Genomic DNA, 25,262 nt, shown 5'->3' on the forward strand with positions numbered 1-25,262 from the left:
GTGGGCCCCCTGGTCTTCATCTTTTGCAAGGATTTTTCTTTATTTTTTCTAAGGTGTTCCGTGGAGTTTCAGGACATTCCGAGAATTTTTATTTTCTGCACAAAAAACAACACCATGGCAGTTCTGCTGAAAACAGTGTCAGTCCGGATTAGTTCCATTCAAATCATACAAGTTAGAGTCCAAAACAAGGGCAAAAGTATTTGGAAAAGTAGATACGACGGAGACGTATCAAACACCACCACGGTGCCCAGCAGTAGTCAAGCCTTGGCCACATCACAATGCGAGGAACTAGAGGCAACACACGCAGAACACAACGGAACATGATTGGCCGGTGGGCCCTGCTGCCACACAACCAGGTGACACGCAGTACTGGCTGGTGGGCCCTGCCGCCACTCCACCAGGCGGCAGCCCCGTACGTGACGCCCGATGTCTCTCTCGCATAGTTGGAGCCTGTTCGACGTGCAGCAATAGTGTGCGTGGTTGCACATGGAAGAAGCACATGAAAAAAGAAACGGTGCACGAAGGAGCGCAGTGTACGTAGTAAATATACAAGTGAAGTAGTGAGGAATGTGATTTTTTTATTGCTGAGAGGGGTCTTTGAAAACGGAGAGAGCAATGGCTCACGCCCGGGGTTGCCGCCTGGTGTAGTGGCGGCAGAGCCCATCAGCCAGCATTGCGTCTCACCTGGCCACGGCGGCAGCGCCCACCGACCGATCCCGTTTCGTTGCGTTCCATGAGTGCCCCGAATCCTGTAACACAGCGTCTGCCGCCTGGTCCTGTGGTGGCAGGTGCTGCCGCCTCTCGGCGTGGCGGCAAGTGCCACGTGTCAGCTGGCGCACCTGCCACCATCACACATGTGGTCTTTTTAGACAAAAAATCGGGATAAGGAAGCAGTGGCGGTGATGGAATTTTATGATTTGGGAGTAACCGTGTGGAGGAGAATCGCTTAAAATTAAACATCGGTTACGGAAGACGGAAGAGAAAGTGATGACTATTAACTTCGGTGAGCAGGACGGAAAAAACAAAAATGCTAGACGTATAAAAGATTACAGGATTTTATAGGCTCTTTTCATCTAGTAACCAATCATAAACTTGCCCCCTAATTTTCAGGAGGGTGGACCGTGTTCCTCACCTATTAACCAATCAAATTAACTCTTTTTATAAAACCTTGTAATTTCTTTTTGTACGGTGTAGCGTTACTCCGGGAAAAATGCTGACATGGCCATCTGCCGCGTCAAAATCAGGAAACGGCCGGCCACTTTCCCCACCGCGCACACTGGAGTCAAGCCTCGTCGCCTCGACCCCGCTGACCCGTGGTCTTCTCCGCCATGGCGGATGCGACGAAGCCTCTCCACCCGGTCCTGCAGGCGGTTGACGACGGCAACCTCCGCCTCCTCAAAGGTACCAGCAACAACCAGCCCTTACTACTGCTCCTGCCCCTCCTGTCCCTAGTCCGTACCCTTAGGGTTCCTGATCGCCCAGAGACGGCGGGCGTCGTGGCGGACGACGGCATCTGGTCGCGCGCGCTGGTTCTGGCGGCCATGAATGGGCGGCTGGACGTCTGCCGGTGCCTCGTCGAGGACCTCCGCGTCGATGTCAACCAGCGCACCTTCACAGGTTAATCCAGTTCCCCTCTCTTCCGCGTCAATTTCGCACCGCCTAGTAACTGATCAGGGGGCTTCCCCATGAATAAACCTTGTTTGGACCTTTATTTGTTTCCTGGCCTCCTGATGCTTATTTATTTGTTTGTTTATTTTGCAGGTGATACAGCTCTGGCCATTTCTGCAGCTTATGGGACAGCTGCTATCACAAAATATCTTCTAGATCGCGGCGCTGATCCAACTTTAGTTGGTGCCCTGTGGCCACCTCTTCATGGTGCTGCAATGAGTGGTAACCCCTCTTGTAATCTCCGCAGCTCTGGTCTCTTGAGCGTCCATTGCTCATGACTTCAAATGTTTATTTACTTAGTATAAGTTAGTATTGACATCCACTGACCAAGTTCAGACATATGATTTGGACGGTGGAACAAACAAGAAACACTGAGTTTATGTAGAACATCTATGAGGATTGAAATATGAAGTAAATTGGTTTCCAGTACTACGTTACCAAGTGTTATTAATCCGGCCTTGTTTGCTCGTAAGTTCATGGTTTTTTGCTACTGCCTATATTTAGATAGAAAACCAACGAGAAGTTAAAGTTCTAAACCATACCGCATTTGACAACGTGGTCCAGGACATGATCATTGGAACTGGTGGTTATCACATTTGAAGGCTTCTACATTTATTTTTATCTTTGCAAAATAAGCTTATCTTGCTGAATTTTCTACAAACTTTGTTTCTAGGAGAATGTGAAATACTAGAACTGCTGCTTTCAGCTGGAATTGATGTGGATTGTTTCGATTCTGTGTACGGGACCCCATTGCATGCTGCCGCTGCTGTTGGTGAAGATGGCGCGGTGAATATTTTGTTGGAGCATCATGCAGATGTAAGTAACCACTTTCTCGGGGTTCTCTCCTTGGCCGTGCAAAAGGAAATCCTAGGCCCTAAGCGACTGTGTCTCCACTCCGTAACTGTCATGCATTGGAATGAGAAATGGTAATATTGTGGTCTGTCAGTACTTGCACTCTATGTAAACCAAAAGTGTTTTTGTTGGCACAAAGCAAAACATATATACAATGTTTGACCATAAGCAATTCTCTTGAAAGTGAAACATGCTCATTTTCTCAGAACTGCTGTAAATACATGTCTATTTTCTATAGATAAATCAAGAATCCTTGCTTGTTTTACATTGATAAATGCCAATATATGTAACACACAATGGGCTTATTTTATTTCCTCTCTACTCTGTTTTTTGCAAGTGAAGAAATTGTTTTTTTTTTACCTTCCACAGCCTGATAAGATTCTCAACCTTCATAGCACCCCGCTAAATCTGTCCATACTTTCCAAATCGCTGGAATGTGTGAAGCTACTCATTAAGGTCAGTAATCTTTCTTCATTTATGGAGCTTCCTTTAGTGTAGTCTATAGATCCAGCTTCATTTCTTGGTACGTACATTTTCTGCAGATGACATCTCAAGCACTTACTCAAATGAAACTATGATTTATTTACACAGGCTGGTGCTGATGTGAATAAAATTGACCATAATGGTTATACTTACCTGATGGTAGCAGCGGACATTTGCTTACCTGGTATCATGAAGTGCTTACTAGATGCTGGTGCTAACCCCGATATTCCTGATCCAGTGAGTCACTGAGTCTTCTATTGTTAACTCCTCTGTCTTTATGATCTGCTTTTAATGCATATTCTTTGTTGGCATTTGGCTGAATGTTTTTGCCTCAGTGGGGACATGTTAGGTTCTAGGTAGAGGCAAAATGAACGTAGAACCACATGTTTACCGTGTAGTGACTAGTGAGCACATCACCATTATAAGGTTTTGCACTGCTATCGTCAGTAGAGATCTGCTGCAGTTCTTCTAGGTGTTGAACTTTCCATTTGCTGCCCATGGAAGACTGGCATAGGGCTCTCTGCTCTTTGTTTTTGCAGGAATCCTTAGTAATCACCATCCTGTATAATTATCTCTTTGCGGAGTGCTTTGCAGAATTTTTATATATTTGTTTATTTGTGAATGAAATTCTCCAGCTTCATTGCCTTGTCAACTAGACACATAATGCTAATTTTTGCAAAGACTTCTATGTATGCTGTTGTGTTGATGGCATATTCTTTGCATTCTGTTTTGACATATTAATGCAATCTAAGAAACACATTTGTATGAGCTTTGGATTAATTTTTTTCTATTTTTACAGGAGTTAACCTTAGCTATATTTTCTGAATTTAGTGGAGAAGTATGGACAACACTGTTCCGTCATTTGTCCTTGCATTTTGATTTACTCAAAGCCCATCTAGCCATTTGGTTGATATTGTAGACTTTGAATCGTAACTATTAATTTTGAAATTCTTTGCTAGCACACTGCATATTGTATTGATAAAAATCAAACATGAAATCAACCATCTCATTTACTCTTTGCAGTTTGGTACAACTGCAATTGAAATTGCTGCCCTCCGAGGCAGAAGGGATATGGTTGAGATGTTATTTCCTTTAGCTTCTACTATTTCAACGTTGCCGGATTGGAGTGTTGATGGAATTATTTGTCATGTGAAATCATGTGGTTTGCCGAAGGTATGTAGTCCCTTCTACACTCACTTACAGTTCCATAATACTCCCTCCGTCCGAAATTACTTGTCGCTCAAATGGATGTATCTAGTGCTAGATACATCCATTTGAGCGAGATACATCCATTTGAGCGACAAGTAATTTCGGACGTAGGGGTATGATGTCTCGGTCTTATATGACTTTGCTATTAGCCGGCGTGTTTTTGTGTGCGTTCGTTGGTGTTGGCTGTGTGCATCCTAGCTATGCAGAGGCTGGGTGTGTGCTCTTTGGGTTTGTATCCTCTTGATGCTCCTTTTTGAGCTAATAAAATACACCATTAATTTATTGAAAAGTAGTCTTCCATTCTTCTGCTGCTGTGCTCATGCAGTAATGTGTTCTAATCCTCTATATCAAAATAGCAAGCCTCCTAGCTCATTTCTCTCAACATACAAGTAAGGGTGGACATGGTCCGGTCCCGGTCCTAGCTGTCATTTGGACCGGTTGCTGGCGGACCGGACCGGACCGAGCAGGCGAGCGGTCCTGTTTTTAGGGACCGGGTCGGCGCCGAGGAAGCCTGAGCGAGACCGGATGGACCGGCCAACAACCACCGGCGTCGATGTGTGCGGGTGCAGCGGCGAGGTGGGCTACGTACACGACTGATATGACGAAGTGGATGACGTGCGCGAGAAATTAGCTAAGAACTGAAACTTCGGCGAAACCAACAAACTGAATTTTCTGAACCTGATGAAACTGAACCAACCTAGCTCTCTCTCTCTCCGTAACTACCAGTCCTAGTCTCTAGTGCATGATCGCACGAGCTTATCTAGATGAGTTTGTTACGGAGGTTGTTAGCGTAGTGGCCGCACCTGCGTGCTCCTCTTCTCTGTGCATTTGTAGCACTCGACAGATACATGAACATACGAGCTGTTTCTCTCCTGTTGCTCCTTACACTGATGAAACTGACAAAACTGACGTGCGCGAGAAATCCCGACGAGCACAGAGGGACTCCTCGAACAGCAGCGTCAGCGTCACCTTCAGAGCGTTCGGATCGTGCCCAGTTATTCCTGGTCGTGCCGGCGAGGCGTTTGCCTACCTGGGGCAGCTGGTGGCAGGTGTACATGCTGTCGCCATGGCAGGAATTGGTGCCAGGTTTGGGGTCGACTCCATGTCGAGAACTTCAGATTGGCAGCGGTGCACGCACGACAGCGATGGCGAGCGGCGCCAAGTGGCTATGGCGCACTGGGAGGCGAGGAATGAATGAGAGGGGATGCTCCGGGACATGATGGTTCACACGGGGGCTGCCGGTGGCCACGACGACGAGGCACGGTGGCATGCGGTGAGTACGTTTTCTTGGTCCGACCGAGCGGCTCGGTTAAAGACCGGACCGGACTGACATTTTCTCTGGCCGAAAATTGCAGCCTGGACCGACCAGTTTTCCTACCGGTCCTGGACCGTACGGTCCGGTCCTTAACGGGCCACGAGCGGGCCGAAAAGCTTGCTCGTGCCGTCCACCCTTACATGCAAAGCATGCCACCTCATCATGCAACATGCACGGGAATAGGTCGGCCTCAACATGCAACCATGCATAGGAAAAAACCTGCTTCAAAATGCAAATATGCATGAGAATTTCCATTATATTACGCTATTTATATTTAATAAACATTTTCAATTATAAAATAATCAAACACAATAAGTTATATGTATTTTTTTTGTTTTAGTTCCCATACAACCAAATCTCATCGAAAAGTATTGCAAAACATTCACGCAACAACGTGCAGGTATCATCTAGTGATATATATTCATAATAAAGGAAACATGTTATGGTAAGCGCCCCAGGTGGCCAGGTTTGAGGATGTTTTGATGTCATTGCTAGGGTAGATTCCAAGTGAAGCTTATTTTCTGTGTTTGTTCTGTATATATGTCTTGACCATTTTTTTTTGATCAGGATATACATCTATGTGAAAAGAAAAGAGCTGAACTGAAATTGCAAGCTACAGAGGCTTTTAAGAGAAAGGAACATATGATAGCGGTAGAGCTATGTACTTGTGTAAGTCAGTGAGCCTAGATGATTATGATGGTTACGGTTTCAATTAAACACATGCTTGCAATTGCTGAAATGTATGCAAGAAAAGTAATAACCATTCTTGCTATGTACTTCACATTTTGAAGAGCCCTAAAAGGTTCAGTCCTAGTCAACTGTTCAGTGAAACAAAGCGCAGATTTGCATGGACTCTAACTGCATGCTCTAGCAGTTGTTTTACATGTCTGTCCTCAAAATATGGTTTGGATTGTGCTTACAGTTGCTATTATCATCCAGCTATATTAGCAGCTGCACCTGATCTCCTTCTTTAGTATATGTTCTAATCTTTATGCATAAACCCCTTACCCAAACTTCCAGTCAGTCGGAATAGCTAGTGGCTGATGATATTTTTTGAATACTTGTAAAAAAATTGGAGCTTCATGCAAAATGATAATAAAGTAACATGTATGTGGTTTTGTGGTCTTCCAGTAACTTGCAATCTTGCACATGTATATTGTATTTATTTATTAAAAATAACTTAATGGAAGGTGACCATGGCAGATTACTTACCTATATAAAAACCTGTGTATATTCTAGTAAGAGGAATCACGTGGCATGTGCACATCCAAAGGTATTCAAAATTCTGAAAGTGTCTATATTTAATTTGTAAGAAAATCAGTATATTTTTCCATGTATCTTTTGTGAAAATTCTGTAAAAAATATTGTATTTGATTTCATGAAAATGAACGGTTTCTCTCTGACTCGATCTGGATTATTGGAAATGTTGGGGTGTTAATGAAAATGTTGCTACTGTGTTATCTGTTATGTCAACTCCCTTGTAATAAAATCTGCATGTGATTGGTCTACTGTAGGCAATGAATTTTGAGCCAAGTGCAGAAGATCTTGCAATCCTCCTAGCAAATAGGAGTTTATGTCTGCTGCACTCGGGAAGAGGAAAAGACGCGCTCTCTGATGCTACTAGGTGCACAATGTTGCGACCTCTCTGGCCCAAAGGTTACTATCGACTAGGGGCAGCCTTAATGTTTCTAGAGGTAAAATGAGCAAATTAATTATGACCATTTGCTTTTTTGACCATGAAATTGATCATCCTCTGGTGTCTACTCATAGGACTATGAAGAAGCGTCTCGGGCTTTTGCGGATGGCTTGGAACTGGATCCTGCAAATGCTCTAAGGTAATTTTTTTTTGAAGCTCTAAGGTAATTGTTGCATGTGTTCATGTTGCAAGGAATCCTGTGCCGCCCCACCTGCTTGATCGCTGCGGTAAATTGATAAACTGTTTCTTATATAGATCGAAGTCCTTGTGGACTCCAAGTGTTGTTTCTGTTTCTTGATATGCATTTGAGTATACGGGGCGATGGTCTAAACTCGAGTATCACATGTATTTATGACGATCTAAGGTCTATTAAGAGTTTACTGTAGCTCTGGTTCTCGAATTCATGGAAGAGCACCTCGTCCTGGTGCCCTGCGCATGCCTTTGTTATGACCAGTCTGCTGGAAAACGAGCCGTATAGATGTCTCACCCGCCCATTGCTTACCCCCGAAACATTCTTCTCGCAGGGAAGCCCAAGAGGCAGTGAAAAACCCTCCTTGCACCGGAGAGCTGGGGTGCCTTAGCCCACTTGGGATCAGACGTTCCCGGTGAAGTTGAGGCTCTCTTCTGTTGCTATCTCCAGGGTATGCATGCCTGTTATTCTCTTTTGGAGCCGTCCCAAGAATGCAAATGTCTTGTGCTATTGCGGACCTCATGGGGTACTGACTGATGGTGTGGTGTAAATATGGCTGAATGCACTCGATCTGTAGCACTAGTATCTTGGTTCGCCTTTCACTCTTGACAAAATGTCAGACTGGTTGGTTATATCGCGCGTGAACCATTGCCCTCTCTACCTGTGAAATTCGCTTATCTTCCATTCCTAGATATCAGTTCAGGAGATATGCATCTGCTGGTGGGTAGTACATTGAGAACGAAAAGACGGTGCATATATACATACCTATCGAGGATAGAGGGAGGATTCTAGGCGAATTCAGCACATCTATTGCCATTGCATATTGCTGAGTGGTGAATTCAACTAGACAAGCTCCATATTAGATGCTTTCATCAGTGTCTTTGTTTCTATCGTGTTATTGCTCTTCGAGCCTACCTTGTAACATGTTGCAGTGTACTTTCGTAAGGACCTGTATCCGTATTAGTTTGACGCTCCTTGTACCTATTTCTCTAGAAAAAATAGTAGAACCAAAGTTAAATCAGGGCCTAATTAGTGGCATAAGAAGCGACGTTCGGGGAACCTGGGTAGTGTTGGGTGGCATGTAACAAGGTGGTAATCTTGGCACGTAATTAATTTATATTTTATGGACAAATTAATTAATATATAATGAAAACCATTTGTGAGGAAAGATACATGAATGCTTTAATGGGCGGGCTATTTTGAGCTAACACGTAGAGGTAGCTCGCGCGGTTGATTCTTACCAAGATGTACTTTCCACTTTTAGAATGGAACACATGATCCATACTTTTCTTTAGGAGAACTTCCATAAAATGCATGTATCAAAATTCAGAAATATTTGTGCCAATTTTTAGAATTTTCAGCACTTGGATGTTCAAAATGAACTGTAAAAACAATTTTGTAATATTAAAAAATAATTAAGGTTGAGATTTTCTGAAACTTGAACGTCCAGATTTTTGACTTTTGATATTTTTAACTTTCATTTTTTGAACTTTACGCAGGAAAGAGGAAAAGCTGGAAAATGCCACGCAGATGGGCTGGAATCGTGTGTGCACCCAACTGCTGCTGCACGTGCTTGCGTACCCCGTCCCCCCACCACTGCCGCGTACGACAACGGCTTCCTGTGCCTTCCATGTTCCTGCCCCCCACCATGACGAGTGTGCCAAAAAGCACATCCAAATAACCCTATCCAGTGCGCTCCCATGCTTGAGTAGGGCTGCATTAAACTGTGGAGGAGTGGTTTCGTTCTCGAAGGTTCACGTGGTCAAGCTACCAAAAAAAACTCATTTACACACTTTTCCAACAAAAAACATGACAATATTTCTATATATCGAGAAATCTAACCACTAGTCGACTGGTGGTTAGCGACAGGCACGTACGATCGCTCTCGTCTGTTTTTTTCATTCGATTGTTGTTTACGATCGCTCCCGCTCCCGCCCGCTCCTGATCCCGAATCCGAGGGCAGGAGGAGTCGAACCTGGGATCTAACAGACCAGGCAGTATTAGAAATCTACCAGCAACCACCTAAACAAACTTTATGTTGTGATTTGATTCATGTTAGATATTTTTCATACCTTCATGTTGAGGCAGACTCTTCTACTACAGATCTGTTCGAGTGTTATTCTGCTGTCGTTTCTTTTTTCTTACAAACATTTTACCAAAAAATATACAAAACATACATTTTTATCAAAAATATATTAGAGATGTGAGTTGAGCTCATGATTTAATATAGAAGACTAGACTCTTGTACTCTTTTGTACATAGATGTGATCTGAGTTCATGGTCTTAACATGATAATTTATTCACCACAACCTTGATAACTTATGTACAAATATTGGGGAAACCTCGATCAGGTGAAAAACAATTTTTGAAACACACCCTAGCAACTCATGTGAAAATAGCATGATAATATAAGTACCGTATACATGATAAGTTTGTTCCAGTGGGGGAGTGTTGTTTGACGATAATTTATATGTAATTAACATGGTAACTCACGCATAACTAACTTGATCACTTATATACAAACACCGTGATAACTTTTGTATAAACATTGTTATAGCGTGCTAGTGGTCCGACCCACGAAAATGACTTGTTTTTATCGAGATATAGATCTCATAACTTGATGAACAAATATTATGTTAACTTTGACCCAAAAAAAAGTTGCTTAAATATACTCCGGCATCTTCAGTGGTACGTAATACTCACGGTATTTTTGACCCGACAGAAAATATTGGTTAAATACACAACTTGATGACTTCAATATAAATAGCATGGAAATATGCGCACCATAGACCAGATAACTTAGGCAAAGACAATGTGATAAATTTGACCTGGGATTTTTCTTTCTTAAAATCATATCTTCAATTACTTATGTGTAAAATAATATGATAATATACGCACTGCTTACCTGATAACTTAGGTCCAAACACCACGGTAACTTTTGTTCGGGGAAAAAAATGTTGAAGACACATCCGTTCTAAATTCTGTATAAATAGCATGGTAATATACGCCAATAAACCTGATAACTTAGGTACAAACACCCTGATAACTTTAATTTGTGGAAAAAAGGTTGTTTAAAATGCAACTCCGGTAACTTTTGTGTGCCCACAACGCTGATAACTTATGTACAAACACCACAATAACTTTTTACTTGGGCGAAAATATTTGTTGTGCGTGTGTTATCACGGTGTTTGTGCGTGAGTTATCAGGTTCATGCGTATAAATTATCATGTTCTTTACCGCGGTGCGTGAGTTATCAGATCTGTGGTGCATGGATTAGCATGTACAAAAGGAGTGAAAATTTGGTAAATAAAAAGGAAAGAAAGAAAAACAGCTTGTTTTTCTGGTCACGTATGTAGAAGTACAAATATTTATTGGCATTCTTTGTGATCACAACTTGAAACTGGACCAGATGGATATGACAGGTGATATTGAATCAAGAGGTAGTGGTTTTGAGTTCTACCTCTCACCACTTTTTACCATATTTTTTCTACCACGCGGGAGAAGCGGTGGGATGGGATCGAGGAGGGGAGAAGTGAATCGCGGGGATCGTTCGGATCTGATGCTAATGTCCAGTCGACTGGACGTTAGCACAGTCCTTCTATATATACATTGATTTTGTGCTAACATGTGCCAGGTAGCCCGCACGGTTGATTCTTACAAAGGTGCACTTTTCACTTTTTGAATGGCGCACAAGATCCATACTTTTCTTTAGGGCAACTTTCATAAAATGCATGTATCGAAATTCAGAAAAATTTGTGGCAATTTTAAGAAGTTTGAACATTTGGATATTCAAAATGAACTTAAAAACATTTTGAACATTTGTATATTCAAAATGAACTTAAAAACATTTTGAATATTAAAAAGTATTAAAGTTGATTTTTTTCAAAACTTCAACTTTCAAAAATCTGACTTGTGATATTCTTAGCTTTCATTTTTTTAACTTAACACAAGAGAAAGGAAAGCTGGAAAATGCTACGCGGGTAGGCCCCCCTCTTGATCTGGCATTGTGTGTGTAGCCAACTGTTGCCGCACGTGCGTGCGTGCCCCTCCCCATCCCACTCCCGCGTACGACGACGGCTTCCGGTGCCTTCCGTGTTCCTCACCCCCACCATGACGAGTGTACCGCAAAAAATGTGCGTCCAAACAACCCTACCCAGTGTGCTCCCATGCTTGAGGGTGCATGGAGGAGTGGTTTCGTTCTCGAAGATTCACGTGGCCAAATTACCAAAAAAACTAATTTATACACTTTTTCCAAAAAAACATGACAATATTTCTACATAGATTGTTTTTGTGCTACCACGTGCCGGGTAGCCTGCACGATAGATTCTTACGAAGGTGTACTTTCCACTTTTTGAATGGCGCACATGATCCATACTTTTATTTGGGGACACTTTCATAAAATGCATGTATCAAAATTCAAGAAATTTTGTTTTAGGTTTTTGAACATTTGAATATTCAAAACAAACTTTAAAAAGGTTTTTAATGTTAAAACAGATTTAAAGTTGAGATTTTTTGAAACTTGAAAAAAATTCTGACTTGTGATATTTTTTAACTTTTATTTTTGTACTTTACACAAGAAAAGGGAAAGTTGAAAAATGCCACGCAGGTAGGCCCCACCTTTTTATTCGGAACTGCGTGTGTAGCCAACTACTGCCGCACGTGCTTGCATGCCCCCTCCCCCCACCACTTCCGCGTATGACGACAGCTTCACGCGCCTTCCACGTTCCTGGCCTCACCATGACGAGTGTGCCGCAAAAAAAGCGCGTGCAAATAACCCCATCCAGTGCACTCCCAGGCTTGACTGGGGCTGCATTCACGAAGTTTCACGTGGTCAAGTTACCAAAAAACTTCATTTACAAACTTTTCCCCAAAAAGAAAACATCACTATATTTCTACATATACATTGATTTTGTGCTAAGATGTGCGAGGTAGCCCGCGCGGTCGATTCTTACAAAGCTGTACTTTCCAATTTTTGAATGGCGCACAAGACCGATACTTTTCTTTACGACAACCTTCATAAAATGCATGTATCAAAATTCAGAAAGTTTTGTGGCAATTTTAATAATTTAGAACATTTTAATATTCAAAATGAACTTAAAAAACATTTTAAATATTTTTTAAAAAATAAAGTTGAGATTTTTCAAAACTTGAACTTTATAAAATCGGACTTGTGATCTTAACTTTCATTTTTTGAACTTAACACAAGAAAAAGGAAAGTTGGAAAAAGCTACCCGAGTAGGACCCCCTCTTGATCCGGCACTGTGTGTGTAGTCAGCTGTTTCCTCACGTGCTTGCGTGCCCCCCCATCACACTCCCGCGTACGATGACGGCTTCCAGCTCCTTCCACGTTCCTGGTCCCCACCATGATGAGTGTGCCGGAAAAAAGTGCGTCCAAACAATCCTACCAAGTGTGCTCCCATGCTTGACTGAGGGTGCGTGTAGGAGCGGTTTCGATCTCGAAGGTTCACGTGGCCGAATTACCAAAAAAAAAATTAGTTTACACACTTTTTCCAAACAAACATTACAATATTTCTACATATACATTGATTTTGTGCTACCACATGCCGGTGTAGCCCGCACGGTCGATTCTTACCAAGGTGTACTTTCCACTTTTTTAATGGCGCACATGATCCATATTTTTCTTTGGGGACACTTTCATAAAATGCATGTGTCAAGATTCAGAATTTTTTATTTAGATTTTTGAACATTTGAATATTCAGAATGAACTTTAAAAACGTTTTTAATGTCAAAAAAAATTTAAAGTTGAGATTTTTCAAAACTTGAAAAAAATCAGACTTGTGATATTTTTTAACTTCTGCTTTTTGTACTTTACACAAGAAAAGGGAAAGTTGAAAATGCCACGTGGGAAGGCCCCACCTCTTCATCCGGTACCGCGTGTGTAGCGAACTATTACTGCACATGCTTGCATGCCCCCCCCCCACTCTCGCGTACGACGATGGCTTCATGCGCCTTCCATGTTCCTGGCCCCACCACGACTAGTGTGCCACATAATAAGCGCGTCCAAATAACCCTATCCAGTGCGCTCCCATGCTTGACTGTGGCTGCATTAAACTGTGGAGGGGCGGTTTCATTCTCGAAGTTTCACGTGGTCAAGTTACCAAAAAAACTTATTTACACACTTTTTCCACAAAAAAAACATGACAATATTTCTACATATACATTCATTTTGTGCTAACATGTGCCAGGTAGCCCGCACGATCGATTCTTACAAAGGTGTACTTTCCACCTTTTGAATGGCGCACAAGATCCATACTTTTCTTTAGGCGCATGTATCAAAATTTAGAAAGTTTTGTGGCAATTTTAAGAATTTTGAACATTTGGATATTCAAAATGAACTTTTTAACATTTTAAATGTTAAAAAAAATTAAAGATGAGATTTTTCAAAACTTGAAATTTCAAAAATCTGACTTGTGATATTTTTTAACTTTCATTTTTTGAACTTTACACAAGAAAAAGGAAAGTTGGAAAATGCTACGCGGGTAGGACCCCCCTCTTGATCTGGTACTGTGTGTGTAGCCAACTATTGCCGCACGTGCTTGCGTGCCCCTCCCATCTCACTCCTGCTTACGACGACGGCTTCCGGCCCCTTTGCTACTTGTGAGCTATGTTGTGATTTTCCGAGGACAGGAGAGCAACACAGTAAAGATAAGTGTTTCCCTCAGTCCCCTTGAACTCATTTTTTCATGTTGCAGTTAGTTTTAAAACTTCCAGAACTGAGCGCAAAAGTTTTTATTTTTTCATAGAATGAAGTCAACTATCAACCAAATCATCCCAAAGGCTTTAGTTGGCACAAACACTAACTAAAATATAAAAAACAATCATAACAGTAGCATAATTGTGTGAACACTCAAAAACAGATAAGAAACAAAAAGAGAGATAACTCTTGGGTTGCCTCCCAACAAGCGCCATTGTTTTACGCCCCAAGCTAGGTGTAATGCAAAGTTTCAAGTATTGTAATCTTTTGTTTCCAAATCCTTTTTATCAAGTCATCCAAAACTTTCCTCCTTAGTTCTCTACTCTCAGGTTCTTCTTTTCTAGTGGAAGAACTTAAATATTTAAAGGGACTTTGCTCAGTAATTTTAACGTTCATTACTTCAAACTCCGAATCATCACCATACAGATCTTCATACAGAACATGTATTTCATCATCAATAGGATCTCTAGCCATACATTCAAACCAATCATCACTAAACCCTTCATCAACCCCCTTAGTTATGCACTCAAATTTATCACAAGTATGGTGATACAAAGTTTAATAATTTCAGCATAAGGGACTCTTCTCCTAACATTTTCACCATACGCAAAGTAATCTTTAGATTCCAACCTATGTTTAGTGTCTTTGTCATGAAGAATTTCTTCTATAGGAGGATGCTCAAAATCTATCTTATAAAATGCAAAGATGTCCCGAGCTTCCCAAATTATATAGTCAAATTCATGCATAAGGATAATAGTTGCAATTTTTTAATTTTAGGATCATGGATATTGGGAAGTTCATAGAATATCTTTTGTAAGGCCGGATGAATATGCAAAAAATTCCTTTCTAACTTAACCACAAGCATAGCAATAGCATCCACATAGCATTTTTTTATCAAGAATAGATCCTTTAACTATTGGTATGACTCCCGTGTAATTAAAGAACTCTTGAATAATATCCTTCCCAATAATATTCCCGCTACCCACATGATATATTTTAGTTTTCAAATTTGTGGGAGCTTTGTTTTCCGGAGGGTCATGATTAATATAAAAAAATTTAAGTTTCACCTAAGACATTCACTAGCACTATCTTCACTAGCGCTTTAAACAATAACCTTCTCAAACTTAGACATGATAGCAACTTAAAGCAAGCAAACGAGCAAACAAAAATATTTTTGTGTTTTTGTATATTTTTTGATGAGAACTGGGGGAGATGAAAACGAGAGGCAAAGGCAAATAAAAAAGGCAAATAAAAAGTAGAGCAAGTAGATGATAGTTTGTGCGAAGGTACTTGATAGATTTTGATGATGTCTCCCCGACAACGGCGCGAGAAATTCTTCCTGTACTTGTGAGCTGCATTGTGATGAGATGCAGCATAGTAGAGATAAGTATTTCCCTTAGTGAGAACCAAGGTATCAATTCAGTAGGAGAATCATGCAAAGCCTCGTGAACAACACCTGCACACACAAAACCAAATACTTGCACCCAACGCGGGCAAGAGGGTTGTCAATCCCCTTGAACTCGTTACTTGCAAGGATCAAATCTTGTATAGGTAGATGGATAAATTGAAAAATAAAATAAAAATAAATAAAATTGCAGCAAGCATATTTGGTTTTTTTATATGAAGTAGACCTCAGGCCATAGTTTTCACTAGAGGCTTCTCTCTCGAACACATAATATACGATGGGTAAACAAATTATTGTTGGGCAATTGATATAAAAGCGCATAGCTATGACGACATTCAAGGCAGTGATGAAGTATATATGCATCACGTTCGAGACAAGTAGACCGACTCTTGCCTGCATCTACTGCTATTACTCCACCAATCGACCACTATCCAGCATGCATCTATGGTATTAAGTTCATGAAAAATAGAGTAATGCCTTAAGCAAGATGCCATGATGTAGACAAAGTAAACCCAATCAATATGAATAAACCCCATCATTTACCCTTAATGGCAACGATACAAATACGTGTATTGTCTCCTTCTGTCACTGGGATATAGAGCACCACAAGATTGAACCCATTACAAATCATCTCTCCCATTGAAGATAAATTAATCTAGTTGGCCAAACCAAACAGATAGATCGGAGATAAATACAAAGCTATAACGATCATGCATAATAAAGTTCAGAAAAGTCTCCATTACTGATCATAAATATTCAGATCATAAGCCCACAATTCATCGAATCCCAACAAACACACCGCAAAAGAAGATTACATCAGATAGAACTCCAAGAACATCGAGGAGAACATTGTATTGAAGATCAAAGAGAGAGAAGCCATCTAGCTACTAGCTATGGACCCGTAGGTCTATGGTAAACTACTCACACATCATCGGAAGGCACCAAGGTGACACGTCCATTTTACATCATGTTTACCTACTGTTATTCACTATGTTTTTATGCATAACAATGCCCTTTGGAGTAATTCTAATGCCTTTTCTCTCATAATATGCAAGGTTTACACAAAAAGGGAGAATGCCGGCAACTGGAATTCTGGACCTGGAAAAGCTACATCAGAGTTACCTATTCTGCCCATCTCCAAATGAGCTTAAACTTTACAGAGAATTATTTTGGAATAAAAGAAAAATACTAGAGAAAATAACCACCGGAGGAGGCCTACCACGTGGGCACAACCCACCTGGGAGCACCAGGCCCCCCAGGCGCCCTGGAGGGTTGTGCCCTCCTTGTCCCACCTCTGGTGCCCTTCTCTAGTATATAAGTCATTTTGACCTAGAAAAAAATGAGGACTTTCGGGACGAAGCGCCGCCGTCTCGAGGTGGAACTTGGTCAGGAGCACTTTTGCCCTCTGATGGAGCGATTCTGCTGGGGGAACTTCCCTCCCAATGGGGGAAATCATCGTCATCGTCATCACCAACAACTCTCCCATCTTTGGGAGGGCAATCTCTATCAACATCTTCAACAACACCAACTCCTCTCAAACCCTAGTTCATCTCTTGTGTTCAGTCTTTGCACCGGAACCTTATATTGGTGCTTGTGGGTGACTAGTAGTGTTGATTACATCTTGTAGTTGATTACTATATGATTTATTTGGTGGAAGATTATATGTTCAGATCCATTTTGCTATTTAATACCCCTCTGATCTTGAGCGTGATTATCACTTGTGAGTAGTCATTTTGTTCTTGAGGTCACGGGAGAAATCTTGTTGCAAGTAATCATGTGAACTTGATATGTGTTCGATATTTTCATGATATGTATGTTGTGATTCCCTTAGTGGTGTCATGTGAACGTCGACTACATGACACTTCACCATACTTGGGCCTAAGGGAATGCATTGTGGAGTAGTTATTAGATGATGGGTTGCTAGAGTGACAGAAGGTTAAACCCTAGTTTATGCGCTATTTCATAAGGGACTGATTTGGATCCAAAAGTTTAATGTTATGGTTAGATTTTATCTTAATACTTTTCTCGTAGTTGCAGATGCTTGCAAGGGGGTTAATCATAAGTAGGAGGTTTGTTCAAGTAATAACAACACCTAAGCACCAGTCCACCCACATATCAAATTATCAAAGTATTGAACACAAATCAAACCAACATGATGAAAGCGACTAGATGAAATTCCCCTATACCCTCAAGAATGCTTTGCTTATTATAAGATACTGTTTTGGCCTATCCTTTGCCACAAAAGGATTGGGCTACCTTGTAGCACATTGTTTATCATTACCGTTACTTGCTTGTTAGAACTTATCTTGTTATCAAACTAGTCGCTACTTACAACTTCAGTGGTTGCAAAAAGTACCTGCTTGCTGAAAACCACTTGTCATTTCCTTCTGCTCCTCGTTGGGTTTGACACTCTTACTTATCGAAAGGACTACGATTGATCCCGTAGACTTGTGGGTCATCAAGGCTCTTTTCTGGCGCCGTTGCCGGGGAGTGAAGTGATGAAGTCATGTACCTAGGGTAGGGTCATGGACCTATCCAAAGTGCCCTCCCCAAGGACATCTTTAGAAGAAGCTGCCTTCAGTCGACCTGGAAGGATTCCACTCAACAGACTAAAATACACTCGACCATGAAGACTCACTCGACCACCAGAAGATCAAGAACCACTCTGTGTCCAAACGGTCGGTAATTAAGTAGTCTTTATGGTCATGATGACACTTTATGTAAGGCGTTACCAGTAACGCCAGGCCTTAATGTACTTTAAACCCTCCGCTACGTGGGCTGGTCGGGGTCTTGGCATCCTCTATATAAGCCACCCCCTTCCACTGGCAGAAGGGTTCGCACCCCAACTCATACGCATATAATCCAGTCGACCGCCTCCGGGCTCCGAGACGTAGGGCTGTTACTTCCTCCGAGAAGGGCCTGAACTCGTAAATCACTTGCGTATACAACTACTCCATAGCTAGGATCTTGCCTCTCCATACCTACCCCCTGTTCTACTATCAGTCTTAGTACCACGACAGTTGGCGCCCACCTTGGGGCTGGTGTCTTAGCGACTTATTGGAGAAGTTGCAATTGTTCCGATCGCCTTCATCATGGTTTCTGGCAGAGTTCTGGTCGAGGGCCGCGAGATCCGTCTCGGTGCGCTCACGTTCATTGCCGACGACTCCGCTTGGCTCCAGGAGGCTCCACTCGACATCGACGCTCTTCTTGTCCACAGGGCAACACACTTTCGCGCATGTGTCTGCGGCGTCCTGCTGCGGCAACCGTCGGCCCCATATTGGTCGACTCCTGCGTTGTCCTTCCTCCCTGTCTCCCGCTAGCGCAAGCGTTCTGGTCGGTCGAGGCTTCAGTGGTGGCTGAGACACGCAGTGGCTCGCCGATCGGCCACCACCCAAGTCGCGGCGATCGAGCCCGACGAATCTCTGTACGGCCTGTTCGATCTGTCGACTGGCTCTGTAGAGACTGCATCCGAATGCGACAACAGTGATCTAGCAGCGGAGGTCCTGATGGTCAATGGGCCTCTAGTCCTCCCTGCTTCCCTCGCACTGATGGAGCGGATGGCGGAGGCGACCCCGCTCAGGTCCACGAGGAGTATCAACCCGAGCCACTCACTTCTCTGCAAAGAGAAGAGCTTTTCCATCGGAATATGGATGCTCTGCATACTCCCATCATAGGAGAAACCCCCGAGGCTCGCGCCTTGGAGGATGCGCGTTTAGCCAACTTGGCTAAGCGCACTCGGCTGGAGAACCTCCAGCGAGCACTCGACGAGCGCGCACGGCAACGAGTTCCAGACTCCAGTCGACGTCAACTCTTTCCGCCGCCGACTCAGGTATACCGAACCCCAATTCAAAATCTAGCAGCTGCAGCCCGTATAGCGGAGTCGATTCAGCCCTCTCAATCAGAGGCTGGCAGAGGCTTGATGCAGATTAGGGATTTACTCCGGGCAGCGGGAGATCAGAATTCAGCTGTATCACAGTCATGCAATAGGATTCACAGTCGATCCGTCGCTGCGAATACTATTCAGTCGGCTCATAGCCCAAGATCGCCTCCGCGGCGTGAGGGACGTGGGGGTCGACATGATCCATATGATGACCGATTCGATCGCGATGATCAGTGTCGAGTGCCCACTCCTCCCCCAAGAGGTGGGTCTTACGCCCCTCGGCAACAAGATGACAGACGCCAGCATAGTGTTGGTCGAAGAGCTCCGGTCGACCCCAGGGAACCAGGCTTTGATGCGAGATCCATTATCGTGCAAGGTCTGATCGACCGGAACAGAGCTCACCATGAAGGCCATGACAGAGACGCGCCCACCAGCAGTAGGGTTCATGTTTTAGGACCAGAGTGTTTTAGCAGAGCCATCAGGGCCGCAGTGATCCCTCCCAACTTCAGGTTGGCGACTGGGGTGAGTAAGTTCACCGGTGAGTCCAAGCCCAATACTTGGCTTGAGGACTACCGAGTGGCTGTTCAGATTGGCGGTGGCAATGATGAAGTGGCCATGAAACACCTACCGCTCATGCTGGAGGGCTCGGCCAGAGCCTGGCTGAATCAATTGGCGCCTAGCAGCATTTACACTTGGGAGGACCTTGCCCGAGTGTTTGTCAGGACATTTGAAGGAACTTGCAAGCGACCAGCAGGTCTGACCGAGCTGCAAGTTTGCGTGCAAAATTCGAATGAAACCTTGAGAGATTACATCCAGAGGTGGATCACGTTGCATCATACAGTGGAAAATGTATCTGATCACCAAGCAGTATGTGCCTTCAAGGAAGGCGTTAAGAACAGAGAGTTGAGTTTGAAGTTGGTCGGACCGGAGACATGACCCTGAGTCGAATGATGGAGATCGCCACCAAATATGCCAATGGTGAAGAAGAGGATCGACTCCGGAGTGGCAACTACAAGCCAAGCCAGTCGGAAAAAGGAAACTCCAATCGGAAGCAGAAGCGGAAAGCCGAAACCGCTGCTCCTGGAGAAGCCTTGGCCGTGACTCAGGGCAAGTTTAAAGGGAAACCCAAAGGATCCTGGAACCCCAAGAAGGTGAAAGACAAGGAAGGAAAGAACGTGATAGATTTGCCATGCCATATCCACACGAAGAAAGATGAAGAGGGTAACTTCATTTACCCAAAACATACCACTCGCCAGTGCCGGCTCTTAATCCAGCAGTTTCAAGGAAAACAGCCCAAGGATAAGGAGAAGGAGTCGGACAAGGCTGAGGACAAAGAGGGCAGTGATGAAGAATATCCCCATGTCAATTCCACTATGATGATTTTTGCTGATGTTGAGAGCAAAAGTCGACTGAAAGTTATCAACCGTGAGGTGAATATGGTTGCTCCGGCAACGCCCAGTTATCTGAAATGGTCTCAGACCGTCATCACATTCGACCAGTCCGATCATCCGACGCACATAGCCACCCCTGGGAGGCAAGCTTTGGTGGTCGACCCTGTCGTCGAAGGCACTCGACTGACTAAGGTACTGATGGATGGTGGCAGTGGATTGAATATACTATATGCGGAGACACTAAAGGGAATGGGCATTCCGATGTCCAAACTCAGTTCTAGCAACATGAGTTTCCATGGAGTCATTCCTGGGAAGAAGGCTGAGTCACTCGGCCAAATAGCTCTCGATGTGGTTTTCGGCGATTTGAAGCATTTCCGCAAAGAAAAGTTAACATTTGAAGTTGTGGATTTCCAGAGTGCTTATCACGCCATTTTAGGCAGTCCAGCCTACACACGATTCATGGCTCGACCATGTTACGTGTACCTCAAATTGAAGATGCCTGGTCCCAAAGGGGTGATCACCATCACTGGCAATCGGAAAAAGGCAGAAGAGTGCTTTCAGAAAGGCTCAAAGATCGCCGATGCTCAGATGGCAGTAGTAGAGCTACAGGAATATCAGAAAACCGCAGATCCGAGTGATTTGTTACGAGCCAAGAAGCCTGCTACCAAATCAGCGTTTCAGTCGTCTGGTGAGACCAAGCCGATTCACATCCACCCGACCGACCCCAATGCTGCTCCGACTCATATCTCAACAACACTCGACTCTAAATAGGAAGAAGCACTCATCCAGTTCCTCCGTGAGAACTGGGACATCTTCGCATGGAAGCCTGCTGACATGCCGGGTGTTCCCAGGGGGCTGGCCGAGCACCGTTTACGAGTCTACTCAAAGGTAAAACCTGTCAAAGAACATCTTCGACGGTCCGCCGTCCAGAAGAGAAAGGCCATTGGCGAGGAGGTGGCTCGACTACTGGCAGCAGAGTTTATCCGAGAGAGATTTACCACTCCGAGTGGCTCGCCAATGTTGTCATGGTCCCCAAGAAGGACAAGTCACTTCGCATGTGCATTGATTTCAAACATATCAATCGGGCCTGCCCGAAAGATCATTTTCCTCTCCCTCGCATCGACCAAATTGTCGACTCGACTGCAGGATGTGAGAGATTGTCTTTTTTAGACGCCTATTCCGGGTACCATCAGATCCGTCTGTATGGACCCGATGAGATCAAAACAACTTTCATCACTCCATTCGGGTGCTTCTGCTATGTCACCATGCCATTCGGCCTCAAGAATGCCGGAGCCATGTTCATGAGGATGATTCAGAAGTGTTTACTCACTCAAATCAGTTGGAACGTGGAAGCGTACATGGATGATATTGTGGTCAAATCACGGAAGGGTTCTGACCTGTTGACTGACCTCACTGAAACATTTGCCAATCTCAGGAGGTATGATATCAAGCTTAATCCATCAAAGTGCACATTCGGAGTTCCTGGCGGAAAGTTACTCGGTTTTCTCGTTTCCGAACGAGGAATCGATGCCAACCCAGAAAAAGTTGGTACGATACTCCGGATGAAACGCCCTGTGCATGTGCATGATGTCCAGAAGCTTACTGGATGCTTGGCCGCGTTAAGTCGATTCATCTCTCGCCTCAGTGAAAAGGCATTGCCTCTTTACCGACTGATGCAGAAGTCTGACAAGTTCGAGTGGACTCCGGAAGCTGATGCAGCGTTTGCAGAGCTAAAAGCTCTGCTCTCCACCCAGCCGGTGCTTGTTGCTCCAATCAGCAAAGAGCCTTTGTTGCTTTACATTGCAGCCACAGGACAAGTCGTCAGTACAGTGCTTACGGTCGAGCGGGAAGAAGAAGGGAAAGCCTTCAAAGTTCAGCGCCCTGTATATTATCTCTCCAAAGTGTTGACCCCATCGAAGCAAAGATACCCTCATTATCAGAAGCTTGTGTATGGGATTTACATGACCACGAAGAAGGTTGCTCATTATTTCTCTGATCATTCCATTACAGTCGTCAACGATGCCCCACTGTCAGAGATTCTGCATAATAGAGATGCAACTGGTCGAGTGGCGAAATGGGCAATTGAACTCCTTCCCCTTGATATCAAGTTTGAGGCAAAGAAAGCCATTAAGTCCCAAGCAGTAGCAGATTTCATCGCCGAGTGGATCGAACAACAACAGCCGACTCAAGTTCACTCGGAGCACTGGACCATGTTCTTTGATGGTTCTAAGATGCTGAATGGTTCCGGTGCTGGGGTAGTATTGGTTTCCCTCGAGGAGATAAGCTCAGATATGTGCTCCAGATTCACTTTGATTCCTCCAACAATGAAGCAGAATACGAGGCGCTTCTGTATGGGTTACGCATGGCCATTTCACTCAGCGTCCGTCGCCTTATGGTTTATGGCGAATCAGATTTGGTGGTCAATCAGGTGATGAAGGAGTGGGACGTTAGAAGCCCAACCATGACTGGATACTGCAATGCAGTGAGAAAGCTTGAAAAGAAATTTGAAGGGTTAGAGCTCCATCATATATCCCGACTAAAGAATCAAGCGGCTGATGATTTGGTGAAGATAGGTTCCAAGAGGGAAGCCATTCCCAGTGATGTGTTCTTGGAGCATATCCATACTCCATCAGTTAAGGAAGATCCTTTTACCGAAGAAGCTCCATAGCCAAAAAGTGCTACAGATCCGACTGAAGTAGAAGTTCCAGCAGTGGTCGACCTGATCATGGAAGCATTGGTCATCACTCCCGACTGGACAATGCCGTACATCGCGTATATCTTGAAGAAAGAACTCCCAGAGGACGAAGAAGAGGCTCGACAGATCGTCCGCCGATCTAAGGCCTTTACCGTGATAAAGGGACAGTTGTACAGAGAAAGCGCGACTGGAGTAGGGCAGAAGTGTATAACGCCAGAAGAAGGTCGGATAATCCTTGACGATATCCACTCGGGGACCTGTGGCCATCATGCGTCCTCTCGGACCATTGTGGCTAAAGCATACCAAGCGGGATTTTATTGGCCGAGAGCGAATGAAATGGCAAAGGAGATAGTCGACAAATGTGAAGGATGTCAATTTTACTCCAATATGTCACATAAGCCCGCCTTGGCCTTGAAGACCATACCACTCGTCTGGCCTTTCGCTGTATGGGGATTGGATATGGTTGGACCACTGAGAACAGGCAAAAGCGGCTTCACCCATGTGCTGGTAGCAGTCAACAAGTTCACCAAATGGATCGAGGCTAAACCCATCAAAAATCTTGATGCCGGCACTACTGTCAGCTTCATCAGGGAGTTGATATTCAGATATGGAGTTCCACATAGCATCATCACAGACAATGGGTCAAACTTCGATTCTGAGGAATTGAGAGCCTTCTGCACATCTCAGGGTACACGTGTCGACTACGCTTTGGTCGCTCACCCCCAGTCGAATGGACAGGCAGAACGAGCAAATGGCTTAATTCTCAAAGGGTTGAAACCCTGATTGATGCGCGATCTCAAGCACGCAGTTGGCACATGGGTCGATGAACTTCCGTCGGTACTTTGGGGATTAAGGACCACACCCAACCGGTCGACTGGGAGAACTCCGTTCTTCCTGGTTTACGGAGCTGAAGCAGTCTTGCCGAGTGACCTGCTTCACAACGCGCCCCGAGTCGAACTCTACACCAAAGCTGAAGCCGAGCAAGCCCGGCAGGACGCAGTCGACCTTCTAGAAGAAGAAAGAGAGATGGCCTTGATCCGATCGACCATTTATCAGTAGGACTTGCATCGCTTCCATGCCAAAAACATGAAGAGCCGAGCTTTCCAGGAGGGAGATTTGGTTCTCCGAGTGGATCAGCAGAAGCCACACAAGCTCGCTCCTACTTGGGAAGGTCCCTTCATCGTCACCAAGGTTCTCCACAACGGAGCATACCGCCTTTACAATGTCGAGCACCAGATTGACGAGCCTCGAGCATGGAACGCGGAGCTACTCCGCCCCTTTTATACTTAAGTATTCACTCAGATGAGTTGTAATAAAAGTACTTCTGTAGTTTATTTATCAAAGACAAGAGCTTTATAATTTTCCCAGTGATTGTTGTTACTTTTGTCCACATAAAGTAGTCCCCCAGTGGGTGGCTTAGCTGCGAATCCGTTTCGCCTAAGTCTGTAAAAAAATCCTTACCGAGTGGTGAGCCAGCCTCCCACTCGCGGGCTTAGATGCGAATCCGTTTCACCTAAGTTAAACAAAATCCTACCGAGTGGTAAGCCAGCCTTCCACTCGAAGGCTTAGCTGCAGTCCAAGTACTCGCCTAAGTTAAACAAAATCCTACCGAGTGGTAAGCCAGCCTTCCACTCGGAGGCTTAGCTGCAGTCCAAGTACTCGCCTAAGTTAAACAAAATCCTACCGAGTGGTAAGCCAGCCTTCCACTCGGAGGCTTAGCTGCAGTCCAAGTACTCGCCTAAGTTTAAACAAAATCCTGCCGA

General features: G+C 44.1%; 1 protein-coding gene across 4 annotated transcripts; it reads left to right on the forward strand.

Moving 5' to 3' along the window:
- Window positions 1–1,250: 1,250 nt before the first annotated feature.
- Window positions 1,251–9,490, forward strand: LOC123043782 (serine/threonine-protein phosphatase 6 regulatory ankyrin repeat subunit B). 4 transcript variants are annotated; one of them, XM_044466359.1, is made up of 12 exons: window positions 1,251–1,401; window positions 1,483–1,617; window positions 1,762–1,890; window positions 2,342–2,484; window positions 2,890–2,976; window positions 3,112–3,240; window positions 4,027–4,176; window positions 6,095–6,196; window positions 7,042–7,221; window positions 7,298–7,362; window positions 7,748–7,864; window positions 8,913–9,239. In XM_044466359.1, exons 1-11 carry the CDS (start codon window positions 1,329–1,331, stop codon window positions 7,830–7,832), a joined length of 1,278 nt encoding a protein of 425 aa, XP_044322294.1. In that variant the 5' UTR covers window positions 1,251–1,328; the 3' UTR covers window positions 7,833–7,864; window positions 8,913–9,239. The 4 variants fall into 4 exon arrangements, with proteins under 4 accessions (XP_044322294.1, XP_044322292.1, XP_044322293.1 ...); XM_044466357.1 differs by lacking the exon at window positions 7,748–7,864 and having other exon boundaries at window positions 8,913–9,490; XM_044466358.1 differs by lacking the exon at window positions 8,913–9,239 and having other exon boundaries at window positions 7,748–8,058.
- Window positions 9,491–25,262: the final 15,772 nt, after the last annotated feature.

Source organism: Triticum aestivum, chromosome 2B (assembly GCF_018294505.1).
Source record: "Triticum aestivum cultivar Chinese Spring chromosome 2B, IWGSC CS RefSeq v2.1, whole genome shotgun sequence".
NCBI classification, from domain to species: Eukaryota; Viridiplantae; Streptophyta; class Magnoliopsida; order Poales; family Poaceae; genus Triticum; species Triticum aestivum.

Excerpts from the sequence above, each read along its gene's own strand:
- LOC123043782 (XM_044466357.1), top strand. The coding sequence starts at position 1,329 with ATGGCGGATGCGACGAAGCCTCTCCACCCGGTCCTGCAGGCGGTTGAC. Across the intron at positions 1,402-1,482 it reads CAACCTCCGCCTCCTCAAAG|AGACGGCGGGCGTCGTGGCG; the intron begins GTACCAGCAACA and ends CTGATCGCCCAG. Across the intron at positions 3,241-4,026 it reads ACCCCGATATTCCTGATCCA|TTTGGTACAACTGCAATTGA; the intron begins GTGAGTCACTGA and ends TACTCTTTGCAG.